The 19,219-nt window shown below is 31.9% G+C and overlaps 1 protein-coding gene across 13 annotated transcripts in view; it reads right to left on the minus strand.

The window, feature by feature from the left end:
- LOC122500749 (disintegrin and metalloproteinase domain-containing protein 11) overlaps positions 1–19,219 on the minus strand; it is a 173,999-nt gene that overhangs the window by 20,814 nt on the left and 133,966 nt on the right. For 9 of the 13 annotated variants that reach the window (XM_043609824.1, XM_043609833.1, XM_043609830.1 and 6 more), the window contains exons 15-19: positions 18,590–18,709; positions 17,135–17,210; positions 16,263–16,358; positions 15,872–16,037; positions 1,838–1,976 (exon numbers count right to left, since the gene is read on the minus strand). In XM_043609824.1, the coding sequence (XP_043465759.1) occupies positions 1,838–1,976; positions 15,872–16,037; positions 16,263–16,358; positions 17,135–17,210; positions 18,590–18,709 (597 nt within the window). Of the gene's footprint in view, positions 1–1,837; positions 1,977–7,701; positions 7,805–15,871; positions 16,038–16,262; positions 16,359–17,134; positions 17,211–18,589; positions 18,710–19,219 lie in introns of all 13 variants that reach the window. The other 4 variants (XM_043609835.1, XM_043609832.1, XM_043609836.1 and 1 more) reach the window with 2 other exon arrangements.

Genomic DNA, 19,219 nt, shown 5'->3' on the forward strand with positions numbered 1-19,219 from the left:
ACATCCCCTACCGCCTCTCACTAAGCTTGTACAAACGGTCTCGAGTTCCAGTGCATTTCCATAATTTCGGATTTGTAGATCAGTAGTGGTGGACCACAAACAATAGGAGTGGTCCACCTTAAGTGTTTCCCGGACTTCTGCGCCAGCGCCATTTCCTCTCTTCGATCCCTCTAATGTACCAGTACTAAAAGAGGCAAAATTGTTTTCCTCTTATTATCCCTTAACCATATTAACCGCCACTTGCCTTTAGAGGTGTGACCGACCCTAAGACATTAGACTCTTATCATTTAATATTAAGTACACTCCGGTCTTTATAAATTTTACGCAAAGGAGCATGAACTATTAAATTTCGAACCAGAGTAATAGACAATATATAAATTGTTACCCAACTAACGACACTTTTAGTACTAAACTTTTTACTGTCTCCTAAATTTCTAGAAATAAATCGCTAATGACAATATTAAAAAAAATTTAATAGTTAATTAAAAACTTAAAATAAGAGTATAATTTTCAAAATACTAAAAACCTGAAACTGTATTTTAGAAAATAAAGTTGAATTACTGTTACTGCATTGTAAAGTCAACCTTTATGCATCATTACCATTCTGGATGTATGTACCTAATGTTAATGTCGGTAAATCACTCTGCCCACAAACATTTCATATTACATTTTGTTTCATTACGCAGTTACCTCTATCTAAAACATTGACGATAATTATATTCACCCTATTATAAAATTAGTTGCAGTCGTGTTTCCTAACTGGAAGGTATTTCATGTTACGACAATCTTCTCACTGTAAAATTACACCAAACAGTGTCAGTAACCTAAATTCGAAAATTATTTCTAAGTATATAAAATTTTCAAATGATTTTCCTTTCGAATTTTAATTTGTTCCAGTGTTTCAAATAGACATCTAGATCTGTTTGCTCTCTCCATTGTATAAGGATTCAAATAAATTGTTAATTATAATTCGGGATATGTTGGTTTCATTCTAAGACATAACATGTAAATAATTATTAACAAAAATCTCGAAAAAATCCCACAACGATGTGAATCATCACGCCATCTGTCGGAATTGCCCCTTAACCGTGATTGTTAATTAGTAGGATAAGTCAGAAGCCAGAGTTGCCGAGTGACCCGCTAGTCACAATTCCTTGAATAAAAAACTAAACTCCCGTCATCAAAATTTGTTTAAAATTCTCATACTTCCACGATGCTGACAGTCCCTACCCCGTAACTTTACAGACAAAAAAAAAGTTACCAACTTTTTTCCTTTATACAATTACGAGACCGAGTTGCACGTAGAAGCCATCCTAGAAATTGATATTTAATTGAAAACTTTTATTTTTCGTGCGCAGTGATTTTACAGAAAAATATTAATAATTCTAACAAGATATTAAAATAGGAGTCGGATTCGCCTCCCATAATATTGTGTTTGGTAGGGTCAGTAACGTGGATCGTTTGCCGGCGTTCGTGCGATGTAAACAAAGAGAGCAATTAGCGGCGCTTCTCGAGTATTAATTGTATCGTATACATAAATATGCAAAATAAAATAGTTATAAAATTTGATAACGTATAAGGACAGAGAGTATCTAAGTTGTGGAAACGATAAAGATGAATAAAAATGTATAATATAATATATAATAATATGTATAAATATAATGTTGGTTTTCATATAAATATATTGTATATGTAAATACAAAATTGTAATAATAAATGAATTTGAATAATAATAATAATAAACAATGATGATGATAATAAAAAACAAAGGACATATAGAGAAAAGAGATAGATAGATAGAGAGAGAAATTCTACGTGTAAGTATCTGCACACTAACCTGAGACAGAGGGAGAAGTTTCTATGTACTACGACTGACCTGTAGCAGAGAGCCATCAGAGCAAATACTACGAAAACACCCCCTACCACCGACATGAGCATACCAACTAAAAATACAGTGTTAGAGCCGTGGTAGTTCTCTGTGATTTCGTGACAAATGGCCGGACAACAATATTTGGTCATCCATAGCGAGGTCGAGTAGGTACCATTTTGCATTGTACGTAGTGCGCGGTAATGTTGGTGGTTTAGTTTCCGCGAGCGTCCCACAGCATGCAGACAGACAGAGATGCCAGTGACAGACAGAAACAGACAAGAAACAGAGAAGCCAATATCAGCAACATATAATTTACAATATGTATACAATACACACCATTGAGAATAAATACACATGTTCACGTAAATATTGTTTATGAATATTATTATATTGGGATTCATCCATTATTCAGACAGTCAGCTATTAGAGTGGTGTTCGTATTTTGTTTGGTGTTTCGATTTATTTAATTGTTGCCTCATTGATTAGTTTTCTGATGGGAAGTTTATCACTAATGGAGTAATTTGCCAGTGGGGGACATGAGGTGTCTTTAGGATCCTAAGGAACTACAAGTGAAAAAGTTTACAGTGTTTGCAAACCTTACGCTGACTTCTCTTCAGTTCACAAAAACTCCGATGGTCCAGAAGATCCAAAACTTACGGAATTACAGTTTTTGGAATTTTTGAAACCACCAGATATTTTGCAGACAAGAGTCACAGTTCCGCGAAAAATTAAGCAAACATTTTGTGCACTTTTACTTGTCATGAACGTCCTAAGGAGAGGAAGGAAATTTAGTATTAAGTTTATAGTATAAGACTGTAAAGAAAATTCCACTTAGCTAACTGGCTGAGGAATGAATGCATTCCAAATACACCGGAATCTGCAAAAAGCGTCCCTTTCTCAGGAAAGCAAGTTGGTATCCCTAAAAGTACAACTTATGATTGTTAAAGGACAAAATTTTATAATAACTTTTTCAAAATTTTGATAATACAAAACTCCCTTGGAAACTTTTTGACATATCTCTTCAAATGGATCTGAATTTTCTGTAAGGGCCAAAAATTTCTTATTATTCAAAAAAGGAATCGAAAAAGAAAGAAATAAAATTGCAGTTAGTATTTAAATGCTTTTAGGAGAATCGTGATGTTAAGGGAACGTGATTCCTTTAGGAAAGGAGAAATAGATTGCAAGTCAAGAAGAAGGAAGCAGTAGACAATACTAAGGGTTCACTTAATTAAAGAGCGTTTTATATTCGCATCGTTTTTTATTTATATGACATACGCATAAGTGTGCTTTACAATTGCTGACGTAAGGAACTCACTCTGTTAAAAGATCATAAGGGTCGAGCTGTACGCTCTTTGTAGATTCCAGTGTATTCATCATTGTATAGGGTAACCCTTAAATCTTAGCCGACTTCAACGATTAATTTAAATTTATAGACTATTTTAAAAAATAAATTTATCTTCGCATTTTGAATTTCTGATCAATTTAATATCAATGTAGTGTCAATGTGACATTAATGTAATGTTAAAATGATATCTAGGTAATGTCAAAATAATTTCAATGCAATGTCAAATTTCAATTTAATCTCAAAGTAATTTCAATGCAACGTCAAATATAAATTTAATGTCAAAGTAATATCAAAATATAATTTCTAGACATCAATAGTCCAGGAGAAACGATTACTTGGCGGAAGTGTAAAATCAAAAAACTTTGAGTAGCAAATAGTTAAAAATGTTCTGCTGTCGAAAACAAATGTTATCAATATATTTTCTTCGCTAATTAACGAAGTGAAAACTAGTTGCCTCCGACAACAGAACATTTAGTCGATAATTGCTTTATAAAACTTTTTTTGATTGACTCAACAAAAGTTTGGTTAAGTGTTTCAATAAAAATGTTACAGTGTTAATTGAATTTTTCAAAATTTTCATATTTCAAAGCTGAGATAAAGGGATTTTTCAACGGATTTCGACTTTCAAAGCGGTTTCGTCTTACAATTTCGTTTTCAATTTGAAATGTTTAAACTGAAATTTCTATTTGCTTTAATTCGTCTTTATTTTAGGATTATTTGAGGATGAAGAATTATTTTCCCAGGATGAGTACTAAGTGCCAATTTTTAAAACTTTGCTGCAATTATAAACTGGATAGTAAAGCTTAGGCTAGAACTTTCAGTTAGCAAGACGACTAGGCAAAGTCCAGGACATCACGAAGCCCGAATAATGGACTTTTCGGAAAGACAGGAGCTAAAAATCATCAGAAAGCTGCACTCTGTAGTATCTTACACTTGGGTGTGGAAACCAATATATAAAACACAGAACCTAGGATACGTTACATAATGCTGATGTTTAAAAAAATTGCAAATTTAGACTCATTGTCAATTTTATAAGAAATAATGATTTCTTTTTAATGATTAAGGATGAAGAATTATTTTCCCAGTATTAGTGCTTAAGTGACAATTTTTTTAAACTTTCTGGAATTATGAACTTCACTAAGCTTGACCTAGAACTTGTAGTGAGTAAGACAACTAGGCAAAGTCCAGAGTATCAAGAAGCCCGAATAATGGATGACATCATCAAAGAACAATGGTCCGTGAAGTATCTGAAAATATTCCTCGATCAATAACTAACATTTTCGAAAGTAAGGCAGTAGGGAAAGCTAAAAAACTTGTTGCATCTCTTACCAGATAATATCACAGACCCGATAACTATCGGATATACTATATTTGCTATCATGTTCATGATATTAAAAACGATTACTGGAATTTGAAGCCGATGGTAAATTTATAGAATAGAAGGAGAGAATTGAAGTACAGTTTAGAGCCGCTGTTGACTTCGACCTCTATAAAGAATATCTCCCTAAGTTTTAAGAGTTTAAACCAAACAAAAGTTTTATTTACTGATCGTCCTTAACAATACTAAATTATTTTAAATACTTTACAAAATTGTAAATGATTTTAAATTATCCTTTCTGTAAAAGGTTAAATTTTGCAATTTACTTGTAAATTTCCAGTTGGAAAATCTGATTACCCTGTTGGATTTATTTAATTACTGAAGAAAAACCAGTTTTCAGTACCGGAAATAAGGACTGAGAATGGAATGATAAAGAAGATAGTTAGGGTAGCATTAGAAGTAATAAAGAACTTGCCACTGGAAATCAAGTGAAATAAGTGAGCGTTGGTTTTAGAAATAAAGCCATTGGATGAGAATTAAGGGAGGAAGACAAGAGCTCTTCTGGGGTCAATAATTCTTAACGGAACACTTTGGAAGGTCACCTAAAGCTTCCCCTGGGAAGGACCGCAAGTGTAACTGCTTGCAGGTCACGTGTTTCTTAAATACCATCAGCACAGAATAGCTAATTTTGCATCTAGATTACAGCTTGCAAAATTTACCGTAATAGATAAGGGAATATTGAATCATATTTTGTATCGTCTTTTGAAATTCGGTGCCGTATTGGACACAAGGTATTTTATTACCTTGGGCTAATTACTAACTTATCAGTTTTTCCTTTAGATGGTGGATGATATAAAATTATAGACGAAGACATTTTCTTTAGGCAGAGAAAACAAAATTTCTGTTAAATAAATTTTTATCACTTTGGTTTTTTTCACAATCAAATAATCAATTTTCAAAAATCATCACCTAAGGTAGTCGACTCGTTAGGTGGACTATTTTATCAAAACATTGTTGGCACCTACGGAGTATAATATTGCAGTGGGAAAAAATTACAAAAAAATAAAATAGTATGTACCTACTTAAAAAAAGTTTAATGCTCCGGGAATTTGTGATTAAAAAAAGATGTGGGTACTTGTCATTTTGGTGCAAAATATAGTATTCATTTCAAGAAAAAATGAATTTAATTTCTTATTCATAAACCAAATATATTTAAATTTAATGTTAAGTATTGTTGAATATTGTTAAATAAATAGTTAATTATTTAACAATAGTTCATTATTATTAATATTTAAGAAACTATTAATAAATTCTTTTCCATTTGTTGAAAAATTGTTCAGACTGAATATCATATTTAAAGCATTTTGGAATATTGGCGTCTTCACCATATATTTTACTTGCAAAATACGTTCCAAGTGATTGGGTTTTGGTTTCTCTGAATGATGCATTAAATTATCCATGCACATAATTGTTTGGAACTTTGGGATGATAATATTATTGATTTCCTTATTCTTATTCAGTTATTGATTCAAATGAAAATATTTTTATTAATCATCATTAATTTAGTTGCAAATAACTCATTATTAGATGGACGTTATTTTCAGTTTTTGACTAAATAACCAAAATTTCCAGTAACTAATACAATTTATAGTCATATTTCATTATTTTTTGGTTACTTTTCTATAATGAAAATAAGTTTTTTTAAACAAATAATTAGTTATTTTTTAAACTAATTCAGTCATTGATAGTTTGTCTTGATGAGTACGTCTAAACCATTACAGTACCAGTTATTCATAGTTTGTCTTGATGAGTAAGTCTAAACCATTACAGTACCAGTTATTCATAGTTTGTCTTGATGAGTAAATCTAAACCATTACAGTACCAGTCATTGATAGTTTGTCTTGATAAGTAAGTCTAAACCATTACAGTACCAGTCATTTATAGTTTGTCTTGATGAGTAAGTCTAAACCATTTCAGTTCGTCATTTATAGTTTGTCTTGATGAATAAGCCTAAACCATTACAGTACCAGTTATTCATAGTTTGTCTTGATGAGTAAGTCTAAACCATTACAGTACCAGTCACTCATAGTTTGTCTTGATGAGTAAGTCTAAACCAGTGTTATCCTGCAAATTAGTAGTCAAGAAAGTAACAAATGTCAGGGTCATCGTCGTGAGTATTCATATTTCTATAATAAAAATTAGTTTTTTAAACTAATAATTAGTTATTTTTAAAAATAATTCAGATTATCATAATTGTAATAATTATGTAAATACTAAACAAATTTATTGAATTTAAAAATTATTGAATTATAATTTAACAAATTTAATGAATTAGAAAATTGATTAAATAAATTTATTTCAATAAATTAAAAAAAAATTTGCCGCGAAAAGAGAATATGAAAATTAAAAAACAGTGAAATACCAAAGAACTTCACTAAGGAGTTGATGGATCTCTAGAATTTCATATGAAATCAGACAAATGTTAACTTTCTGCTGAGAATCCGTGCATGCACTTTCAGTGGATCAATTATCTCAAAGTTTCAGGGTAATAAAATGAAAGTGAGTCAAGTTTTAAACTTAAGAGTGGAAATTCATTTCGTTAATAAAAACTTTATTTTCTAATTTATCATATAAAGTCTGATAAAATAATAATAAAAAATATTATTAATAACAATAAAAATAAATGTGATAATAATAAAAATAATAATTTATAATAAAAAATGCAAATTTACACTCGTTGTCAACTTAATGAAACTGAATTATTATTCATAATAAATAATAACAGTAATAGCAGGGATTAATAAAAATTTTAGTTTATAAAAATTTTCATAAAAGTTAAAAAAAATGGGGCATACATACGTCGGCGATTGATTGTTTATAGTTAATTTGTGAAAAGATGAGAGCATAAGAATAACAAAAGTACATATATAGTAATAAGACATCGAATAAAATAGGTTAAAATTAATGATAATAATATAAGAATTAGAGCACTTTCGGCCACGTGCGATGCCTCCTTTTCAATCAGCTAGGCACGAATTACGTGACGTCAACAGGCGTTGCTTATTTTTTTTTAATTTAACTTTTTCTTTTTTTTTATTGAACCCACTAAGCTCAAATATTGGAGTACTCAGTGGGCTCTCATCACTGCTAGTAATTTTGCTACTGTACCTGTAGCAAAGAGCCATTACTGTAAAAAGAATGAAGACGCCCTTCACCACACTCACTAGGATTACCACCAAAATCCCTCTGCTAAGAGAGCCGCTTTCTTGTCCTGAAACCACCAATCACTTTGTACCCAATAGCCACTTATTATGTAATTTTGCTTCTCGATCTTGGAACTCTCATTATTTTCTCTTTTTTTATTATTATCTCTTTTTTATTATTTTCTTTTTTATAAATCATAAGTTTTAATTATTAATCTCTATTTTATTATGTAATTCTCCTTTATTTTAACTTTATTCTACATTTAAAATGTGTATTTTATTTTGATCGTTGTATTTTTAATTGTTAATTTTAATATTATTTTTATTTATTTTGTAATTTTTATATTTTAATTGTTAATTCCCAACTTACCTTTAAGCTTGCAGGAAGTTCGCATTGCAAGCTTGCATTAGAAGTTTTGGAAACTTGCAGTGAAAGCTTGCTGGGAGCTTACAGGTTACTTGGGCTTTAATATTATTTTCATTTATTTCGAAACTTTATTTTTAATTGTTAATTTTAATATTACTTTTATTTATTAAATATTATTTATTAATTAATACAGTAGAGATTTTTTTTAAATTAATATTATTTAAATTAACAATTAATATTTCTAATTAAATTAAAACACATTAATCGTTGATTAGACATTCATTGATTACATTATATTTTTCGCGTCAATTTTTTTTTGTCGATTATCTGAAATATCACATTTTAGTATTATATTTTTAGCAGGTAACATTATAAATTCAAAATTTATTAAAAACTCATCATCCTCTATACCTATATAATTATTATGGTTATAAAAAATTGCATTAAAAAAATGTTCATGAAAGTCATTTTAACGGAAAATTGGGTGAAAAGAATGTTTAATCGGCTTTTAGGAGATTTCACGTTGAAAATGGTGATTGCCGGAAATGCGTACGATCATAACCGCGTCACGTTTGGTCGAGCCCTCCCCTCCTCATCCCTCTACAGTTTTAGTGTGTAGAAATTTTCGTGTTACGATCGTTCACGTGGATATGCTGCTAATTATATTGGTCAGAGCTAATGCGTTCCATGATAACGATCTAAAATTGTGGGTTGCATTTTCTTGAAATTGAGCTCATTTCGCCCTGCTCTCTCTAACACTGGGGAATTTAGTGATTGAGAGTTGACAATGCTATTCGCAATTATATTCTACTTTACAATTGGCAGTTGTTTCAATAATCCCGAATTTTCTCCAAAAAGAAAAACATATTTCTAAAAAGAGCAAATAGAAATTAATTGTAAAATATAAATAATAGGATAAAAAATTAACTAAAAATCAAGTAATAATCAGAAATCGTTTTTCGAACTCCAACTCCAAAAATCGTGACAGTTTCGGCCCCAAGTTTCTTACAAAGACGAGACTCAATAATAAAGTTGTAAATAACGCGTAAGTAACGAAATGCAGAGTTTCCGAATTCCATCACTCCTTTAGGAGAAAAGTTTAACCGAACCGTCTAACTTCGAATTAGAAGTTAGAGTTACAAACTCTCCTGCTCCCGACTCCTTGGAAGAAGCCTGGCACACTGCCATTGTTATAAAAACACTTTCATAAGGTTGAAATTCTATTTGCTTGCTTTCAATTGAATCAAGTTTCTTTAAGTTACGCCATTGCATTGTTGAAATCTGATATCGAAATATTTTTTTCCACGCATTGTATCCGTTGAGGAAAATAACAACATTTCCATTGAAAAAGAGGAAGAAAATTATTTATTCAAAAGCAAATATACTATAAAATGGGTGGTAAAATGTTATTATTAAAGTGTATAGCAAATAAGCTTTTTAATCAATAATTTTCATGCTTGAGTTGAGAATATCTTCTATATATAGGGGAATATAGCATATAATGATGAAAAAAATAACTACAAGTTCAAAGTACTTTAGATGTATCCCAGATAGGAGAATGTATTCCAAGAACCTTGCAGGAATATTCATTGGGAAGATTTGAATATTCCGATGGAATCCCTGACGAAAATTGTGGAGATGACTAAAAAGCTTTAGGGAAGCGACACAATTGTTACTAAGTAGCAGTTAGGTAACTTTCAGGAAGCGTACTATGATCGTTTTTTCCTTTGTAAATGCCACCTTCATTTTTTGCTCTACTTGGAGAATTTCACTTTTTCCATCGCTACTGTTTGTTAATAATTAGCTTACCCATGGACTTCTTAGGCGTTTTTTTCAAAAAATATTTTCAATTTTTGACTAGAAATATGCTGTAATATGCTGTAACAAAAATTATGTATCATAGGATGTAGTCATCATTAGTAAGTACGAGAGAGTATTTTTTGGAGATCAACCACTAAACATTTACGAGAAAAGTGACAATTCAAGAACCGATCTTAGAACCAACCAGAGGCTCCTTGGTGTCTACTCCACATAACCACTTCAGATCGGAAATCGAGATAACAATCACCAGTTTTCAACACCTGCAATAATCGTTATTCCTAAAGTAAGAATAATGTATAAAATTGTTTCATTAATTTTGTCCCAAAATCATTAAAAAGCTTCCCCTAACTTTTGATGATAAGAAACTTTTAGTATTCCCAAATAAATAATGAAAAAACCCTTGTAATATTATTCAAATGGTATTGTGTAAAATGGTTTCATTATTATTGTTTCAATCTTACGAAAAAGTTTAGCCTAAATCCTGATGTTAGGATTACAAAAAACCGTTCATTAGAAACACTCCCATAATTTTTAATTGGTATTACTGTGTAAAATGGTTTCATTACTATTGTTCAAAAATCATCAAAAAGCTTCCCCTAACTTTTGATGATAAGAAACTTTTAGTTTTTCCAAATTATTCTTTGGAAGTTCGGGCCTTTCTTCAAATGGTATTACTGTGTAAAATGGTTTCATTACTATTGTCCAAAAATCATTAAAAAGCTTACCCTAAATCCTGATATTAGGATTACAAAAACCCTTGATTAGAAACACTCCCATAATTTTCAGATAGTACTAAAATGTAAATAGTTTAAAACTCATCAAGAAGCTTACGCTAAACCTTGATGATAAGAAAATGTTAGTCCTCCCAAAAAACTCATTGGAAAAAGTTTTAGACTTTTATCTATAGTCTTCCATACGATGAAGGGAGAAAGAAAATATTACCTGGGTTCTCGGAGTTAATCTTCATTTACAAAGGCTATAGTTCAAGGGTTCGTATTGTTTGTGGTGGTAAATATAATATTAGTAAAGTATATTGTTCACATATATTCACAGCTCGGACGGCATGCGATCATCGCCATTCATGTAAAAATACATTATGCGATACTGAAAACTATTGGACAGCATTGTAGAGTGCCGGCAATATTAAAGATAAAATAACGCAGAAGGGAATTTATATCAAGAATTGTCCAGAAAAGTTAGAGATTAGATAGGCTCCTATGATATATCGGTTTAATCTTCCTTCTCACGACTTTTTATTTTTATTTTCTTTGTTCGTTACGTGTTCGTTTGTGAAATAAAGGGAGAAAATACTGGGAAAAACCGCTGGCCATTCGGAATGATGGCTTTGTGTAATCACTTTGTCATCGTGCCTCGAATCAGACATCGGGATTCGCGCCGCATTCTCACGTGCCAGTCGCGGATACTGATGATTTGTTTTTATTTGTGCCAATATCCAATTAATTTAAAGTACATTCGTTATTATAATCATGACTATCAAATGGTAAATAGTTAGCAGCAAATCTTAAAAAATCGGTTTTGAACATGACCGAAATTTAAATTAGGTTCCCTAAATTATTTCAGTAGCAAATCCATTGTTATGTTCCCGCAAGTGTTTTTGGAATACATTGTATGCTATTTGGGATACAAAATATCTCTTGTAATTAAATTATCGATCGTTCATTGATGATCAAACTTTGTCAATAATTTACAATCCTGGTGTCTTTGTCTAAACTTAAACAATGATTGACAAAGGGAATAATTTCAAAGACTAAACTTAAGGTATGTGTCAGAGGAGGTTATTGGCGGCAAATCTTCCCATAGACAAAGCTTTAGAATTGCAGACAAGCTGGCTCAGTACAGCCGAGAGGGACAATATATTTATATTACATTATTCTCGATCAGTAAATTTCCTTTAACGGCATGTAACACCTTCGCCTCAATGAACGATATAACTTGATTTACGATTGTATAATCTTTAGTTAGAATTTTTAATTCTTAACCAAAATGGTATCGACATTTAGCAAATGGAAAAATTTATTGAATTGGGAATTATTTCGTAGTGCTAAACATTTTTACTAGATTAACATCCTTTAGTAGATCCTGGAAATTTCTGGATACAAGGTTCAAAGGGGTATACTTAATTCCATTACTGTATAAGTGTTGAGGCAAACTAGTTCTGTAGCAATCTAATGATTCCTTGTCAAGCAATTACATACTTGTTCCTTTGAGACAATAATTGCTGCTGCGAGATGTTGTTGATTCAAGAAGTGTAGGAGGTAAAGAGATTCGTACAATTTTGCCATGAAGGATTCATTCCGTTGACGAAATCCTGATCCATTTTTTCATGTTTCCAAAGTTTTCTTGGTTTCTGGTCGATAAGAAGGCATAACTATTTATTCATAATCAAAAATCCCCAAAAACCTTTAGGAAGAAAGTGGTCTTCGAATTTGATGATGGTGAATATGAATCCTCTCAATCTATGCCCATAGGCATTTGTAACCATCGATACAAATGTTTTCCCTTCACCCATCCGTTAAAAAATTCTCCCAAGAATGTCATCCCATTGCAAGTATTAACCATTGCTTATCAAATCGATAAATCCAAATCGATTGCAGCAAAAAATGACAGTATCTTTAAATAGAAATCGATATTTTCGGGAAAATTGTTTAAAGGGAAAGGGAGAGGAAGAGGTGTGATGCCATGATAGACAGGCGCTTATCAGAAATGAGCCAAAAGTATTGGCAATCCATTCGCGGAGTGACTTTCCGGATACTCGACAATATCGAATGTCCGATCGGGTGGGGTTGAATAATCCGCGTTTATATAACACTCCGGATAACGATTTCCCGCATTCCGTCGAGTGAAATTCAAGCCCATTTCCTGACATGAAAATTTATCTCCAGACAACCATCAAACACATCATAGTTTCGCAATTACATGCATACACTTTTTTTCAAAAATATATTTCAAATCCTTTTTGCTTAACATATGTGTTCTATTTGTGCACAAAGCCAAGGCATATGATTACATTACATTTTCATACCGCATACGTGTGAATTTCTTTCACCTCGAACATTTTCTCAAAAAAAACTCGAGCTCATTAAAATCTCATCGAGTTGTCGGATTTTCTCAAATCCAACAAATTGGACATTTATTATTCACATTACGCCAAAGGGCACTTGAAATGAAAAAAAGATATCTAAATTTTTACAATTTAATTCTTTAGAACCTTTAGGTAAATTATGATATTTACAATATTATTTGTCACGTTCGTTTTTAAATTAATTGATCGGATTCTTCGAGTTGAATACTAATGAAAGTAATTAATGAAAGACTTTGTTATGTATTATTCCGATAAACTTTTTTTTTAGCAAAAAGATTTAATTTTCATTCTTTGTACGTCGAATATTTTTTTTCTCCCATTGTTTGAAAAAGTTGGCCGAGATTATATTCGCCGAGTATTTTTATGTAATTCTATATCGATCTTTTAACGAGACACTTTTATGAATATTCACGCGTGCATATTCACTGCATTTGAACATGAAATATTCAAAAGGTCGAGTCAAGTTATCTTAACTATCCATGAAACTAGAATTTAATCTTCAAATTGAAATAATTAAGCTTACCCCATTATTAATAATAATTCTCGCGTAAAAATATTTTCACTTTTTCTTCTAGAAAACTATTTTTGATTAAAAATTAAACGTACAAAAATTTTCAATTTTCAATGGACAGGAAAAAAGTGTTAGAGGAACAGAATTTTTTTCTGATTTGATGAAAAAAATTTTTACTGGGCGTGATAAATTGAAAAAGTCGTAATCTTCTAAACACTAAATGCGGAGGGAGAGAGAAATAAAAAAAATGGAGACGGGAGGGAGAAGTGTAAAAAAAACGCTTTGTATTTTGCACGGAGCCGTAACCAGAATCGAAATTTATCTCGAGCGATGTTTTTTCCGGAAAACTTTCAAGAAAAGAGCTTGAACAAACTTCCCTGATGGGGATTCACCTCTCCAACATCGATTTTCTCCTTGTAATAGAGCAAGAGAAAATCTATGTTAAGGAAGAAGAAGCCCGTTTATATTCACTTCGACGGTATCTGGCCACTTTCAACTCTGCCAATAAGAGTTGGATTTAAAAAAAAAAATAAATGTCAGAAATCGTAGAAAATGCAAGGCCGAAGTAAGTAATTTATATGAAGTCGTATACAGGAGAAGTAAACCCGAAATTAAGAATTTTCAAGTAGCAGGATGTCAAGAGAGCTCAGAATAGTTAAAGTTTGATGAGAAAGAAAAGAAGTCCCAGTTCCGGTAATGAGAGGAACAAATTGAAAAATGTATCGAATCGAAATAAAAAACAAAATTTTTTTGAATTTTTTCACCAAAAGTCTCTTTTTAGTTTAATTTTTTGATCAATAAAGAATATTTTATTCAAATACCAAAAGTTCAGAGAACTGATATTCTCTTTAATATCAAGAGTTGAGTATATAATAAATTTTCACGGATTTAACCTGATATCGTTTTGGTAATATTATTCCAGCAACAGACAATTTTTTTTATGGAAAAATATGTTTGCCATTAAAAACTTTTCCTTTAATGAAAAATTCGAATATTAAAAAGTGACATTATTGAAACTTTAGGTTGAGTTCATAAAAGTTTATTGCGCGGCTATAAGTGGCGAAGAAAACTATTAAAAATTTTTTGACATTTGTTGATCATTTCGTAAAATGGATGCAAACTCTCTTTAATAATTCTCTAATGATGTGGAAAGTGTTCTCTATCTGGATTTTAAGCAAATGGCTATTAATCATAATTTCGGAACTATTACTGAAGGAATTAATTAGGTATTAATTGTTAGATGAAGGTGATTTATTGTTCCTTTTGGAGAAAATGGAGGAGGAATTCTTTTTGGAGACTTTGCCTTTAGGGATGTATTCTAACTGATGACATTTTGGGATTTTTTCCTCTTGATAGAGCAATAACCAAGTTTTGCTTTCGAAGTTCTTTAGCCGTCCGTTTTTTGGTTGGTGACAATTGGGAATTTTATTCCTGGTTGGGTTCCTTGTCTTCTTTCAAATCTTTCCGAACTTTTCCCTGTGTAAGGCAATCCAAATTACAGCCTATCGACAGAGTTTAGTAAAGATAGTTGTTTTGATGAGTAAGTCTAAACCATTACAGTACCAGTCATTGAAAGTTTGTCTTGATGAGTAAGTCTAAACCAGTGTTAGCCAGCAAATTAGTAGTCAAGAAAGTAACAGATGTCAGGGTTATCGTCGTGAGTAAGTCAGATCTAGTATTGTCCCAGTCATGTCTCGTCGTTGTCATTTCTGCTTGCCAATTGTTCAGGTAAAATACCCACTGATGATTAAGAGAGTCTTGAAGGTGTTGTTGTAGTTTAATTAGTTTATTAATTGTCGCCTGACGGCGAAATTTATTTCTTCTGTTTTGATGACATTTGCCATAAAAACCTCATATTTAGAGTCGTCTCTAATTTTAATCCAGAGGTTGACCCCTTTGCTTGTTTAGTCAATCCGCTAAGTTCGGTATTCGCGAAATCCACCGAGTCAAATATTTTGGCTGCCAACCCTAACAGGTGGTTTTTGGGTACATCCCCAATTTCAAGATTTATATTTCCGAATTCTTTAGAATCCAGTCTTACGTATACAACATATTTCATAATTATAGTATCCAACGTGGTGTTTCAATTTACAACAGGAATTTCAGTACCGGGATTAAAATAAAGAATTAGAGTACGACTCCAATGCTGGAGCATCAAAGTTAATTAACAAGGTAGTGAAAATAAACATGATAACAAATATAGTATGCTGATCTTGATGAACCACTTGTTAAGTTTAAACTAGATAAGTTATCCTATAAGTGAGGCAGAGAGAATGGGGAAGAGAATATTTAAGTAATCATATATAAGTTATGCAATATAAAGTTTCTCTTACCGTAGGGGGTCTCTTTCTTGTCCAGTTTAATATCTGAGTTACTTGCGTTACTAGGACCGACGGTGGTTGAAGTGGTTGAGGCTGCCGTTGGTATAGCTTGTTGTATCGAGCAATCGGGACCCGTCCAGCCAGGATTGCAGTAGCACTTGTTAACATTAGTGCATACCTGGTAAACATAAACGCAAACTACAAATTTCTAAACTTTAACTTTCCGGGAAATTAATTCAACTTCTGAAATTCGATAAACATTCAAAATATGATAATGAATGCAGAAGATTTCGTATTAGGAAATTGTTCATCAAAACGAAATCAAAATCTTTAGGTTCCATCAGGCTCATAAATAAAGAAATTTTGATAGTTTCTATAAACCTCTTCAATACTTAATACTTACGCCATTTCCCGAACACTCGTTGTTATTATGATTGCTAGGACATTTTGATTGGTCCACGTGAGGAAACAGGCTTGCGCAAGTCTGATTTAGACAAATCTGAAACAGACAGAATAATTCAGTAAAAAAGCTTTCAATTAAGGGGTTGCATCCATTGATTAATCACAGGATAATAATAATAACGAAACTTTTTTTGTTTTTTCATTTTAGATGATCCAGTCTAAAAATATCCTGCTCATCAAAAGATGCTTTGCTTCGGAGGAGCTCCCGCAAATTCTTTATAGAAGATTAAAAACAATTATTGTGGTGTTTAACGTCGTCTAGGTTGCCAAACCACTCCAGTTGATTCCGGTCCCTGTGCGCGGCTAATATTACTTTAACTTCGATTAGTGTGGTAAAAAAATCATATTTCCATTCCAGGGTTAATTACAACATTTTCGGTATGTAAAACCATTATTCCAATTTTCACCAAAGGTGAAAAATATTCATAGAGCCCGGAATTCCGGTGAATAATAATATGAATGAAGCTTTTATTGCGTGCAAACTAATTTTATTTATTACGTGTAATTGCAAGAGCGTAAGGCAGAATTCTGAAACGATAGGGTAAACACGTGATATAGTGCGTTTTGCACAAATTGAAGGTAAATAAAGCCTTTGTTGACGGGTAGATCAGTTTAAGCTGGAAATTAGATTCATTCCCTCCGCGCGCGCGCTCGCCATCTATAGCCAATGGAATATTTTAACGTAACAGCCTGCACGAAAAACAAATTTGCCTAATCGCTTTTTAAATTGCGACCAATGCCCACACGTACAGTGTGTGTTACAATTTTTTTTCACACCACGTCCATTTCCATCTTGTCAATTTTTATACTCACCAGATTGTCTCCACAGGGCGTTCCATCACGAACTAATCCAAACATTTCATCCCCTTCCACTTTTGCCGATGTGGCTCTAAAACGACACAAAAAAATGTATATCATTTTTCACAATTGTCAATATTTACCATTTGATAATGGATTTCAATATAATTGATATTTATAACTGTACAGGATAAAAAAAAGATTGTCGGTATTTGGAAAAGATTTCTATAGGTCAATAGAAAAATAAGAGGTTTTTAATTAGGATCTTCTAATTTGGACCTGAGTTTGTAAATTAGTTTTGTAATTTCAAAATCTATTTCAGCTAAAACGGTAAGAATATAATTACGTGGGAGAAGTATTAAAAAAAAATTCGTTGGGAATGCAACAAGATTAATTTATCTGATAGTCTTTATTGTATAATCGGATCCCTATTAAAAGGGTATTAGGGTAGGTGATGTGAAAGATGTTGAAATTTGAGAGTTTACCACATAGAGGATTATAATTCGAATAGATTTTGAATTGATAGTATTACTGTGGGAATATAAGTTGTATAAGAAGAGTAACTTTTTCCGAGAGCCATTGAACCACTTGCTAGGATACCTCCAGGAACGTGACCAGCTAGCCACTTTGGAGATCAGCGTTAGTGAGTCCATCTTGTTAGAATCTATCTATCCTTACCTCATTCTCCGGAATCAGCGATTTAGCCAGAGCGGAATTTTTTTCATTTTATATTTTGTAGAATTTTATCTATTTTTACTTGTGAGAAAACTTCTTTTTAAAAAATTGCAATTCTCTTTGGAATTGGAGGTTTAATTACTAATTTAATTAATTTTCTCTTGGATTAACAAGCCTATCGACAGATTTGTGCAGAGATTGTTGTCTTGATGAGTAAGCCTAAACCATTACAGTATATCATTGATAGTCTGTCTTGATGAGTAAGTCTAAACCATTACAGTACCAGTAATTGAAAGTTTGTCTTGATGAGTAAGTCTAAACCATTTAAGTACCAGTTATTGCAAGTTTGTCTTGATGAGTAAGTCTAAACCATTACAGTACCAGTCATTGAAAGTTTGTCTTGATGAGTAAGTCTAAACCATTACAGTACCAGTAATTGAAAGTTTGTCTTGATAAGTAAGTCTAAACCATTACAGTACCAGTAATTGAAAGTTTGTCTTGATGAGTAAGTCTAAACCATTACAGTACCAGTAATTCATAGTTTGTCTTGATGAGTAAGTCTAAACCAATCTCCCTCTGACGGATTAAGAGAGTCTTGAAGGTGCTGTTGTAGTTGAATTAGTTTACTAATTGGCACCTGAAGGCAAAATTTATTTCTTTTTTGTTTACGTTGAAGAAGTCAGATGTCCCATCCCAAGTTTACAATATATTTCCGAACAATTCAGAGATTAAAAATGAATAAGAATAAATATAAGATTAAAGAATAAAAATTTACTAGTTACAAAGAATACTCACTTGCATTCGATTTGCTCTCCCTTATTGTAAATTATAGTCGTAGAAAAAAGATCATTCTCTCCATTCGCGACAGGTTTAGGATTTCCATTCTTACACTGAAGAGTGCCACAACGGACATTTCTGTAAAATAGAGTAAGAAAATACATTTTGAAAATTATCGATGCATTAAGAAAGTGTAATGTAAATTAGCATGATGATGGGAGACATAATTTTTGAGGGATAGGATTAAAAAGTAAAAGAAAAAGTTGATAACATCTCCTGGCTCATTGAAATCATGACTCTTATAAATTCTTGTTAGAATGAAAATTAAAATTGACGAGAGCAACGTGCGCTTCTCTCTTGAAACGGAAGTTATCGATTCGTCAAGTACTAATAAAGTATGCCAGTGGGTCGTATCCCTTTTTTTTGTTACAAAACCTTAAAGCTCAATTTCTTTATGTAATAAGATCTGCTCTTTTCTAAAAAAGACGGTGAAGCAAACGTCCAAGACGACAACTTCTTAAGAACTAATTAGATCCAAGTTTCTCGTTAGATCATTATTTGACACTCTATAATTAGATCCGTGAATATGAACTTTACAATAATTAGAGTCATCTTTAAGTCAACTCCAAAGATACCGGAGTCATCTCA

The sequence above is a fragment of the Leptopilina heterotoma genome, unplaced genomic scaffold (assembly GCF_015476425.1).
Source record: "Leptopilina heterotoma isolate Lh14 unplaced genomic scaffold, ASM1547642v1 Lhet_191, whole genome shotgun sequence".
NCBI classification, from domain to species: Eukaryota; Metazoa; Arthropoda; class Insecta; order Hymenoptera; family Figitidae; genus Leptopilina; species Leptopilina heterotoma.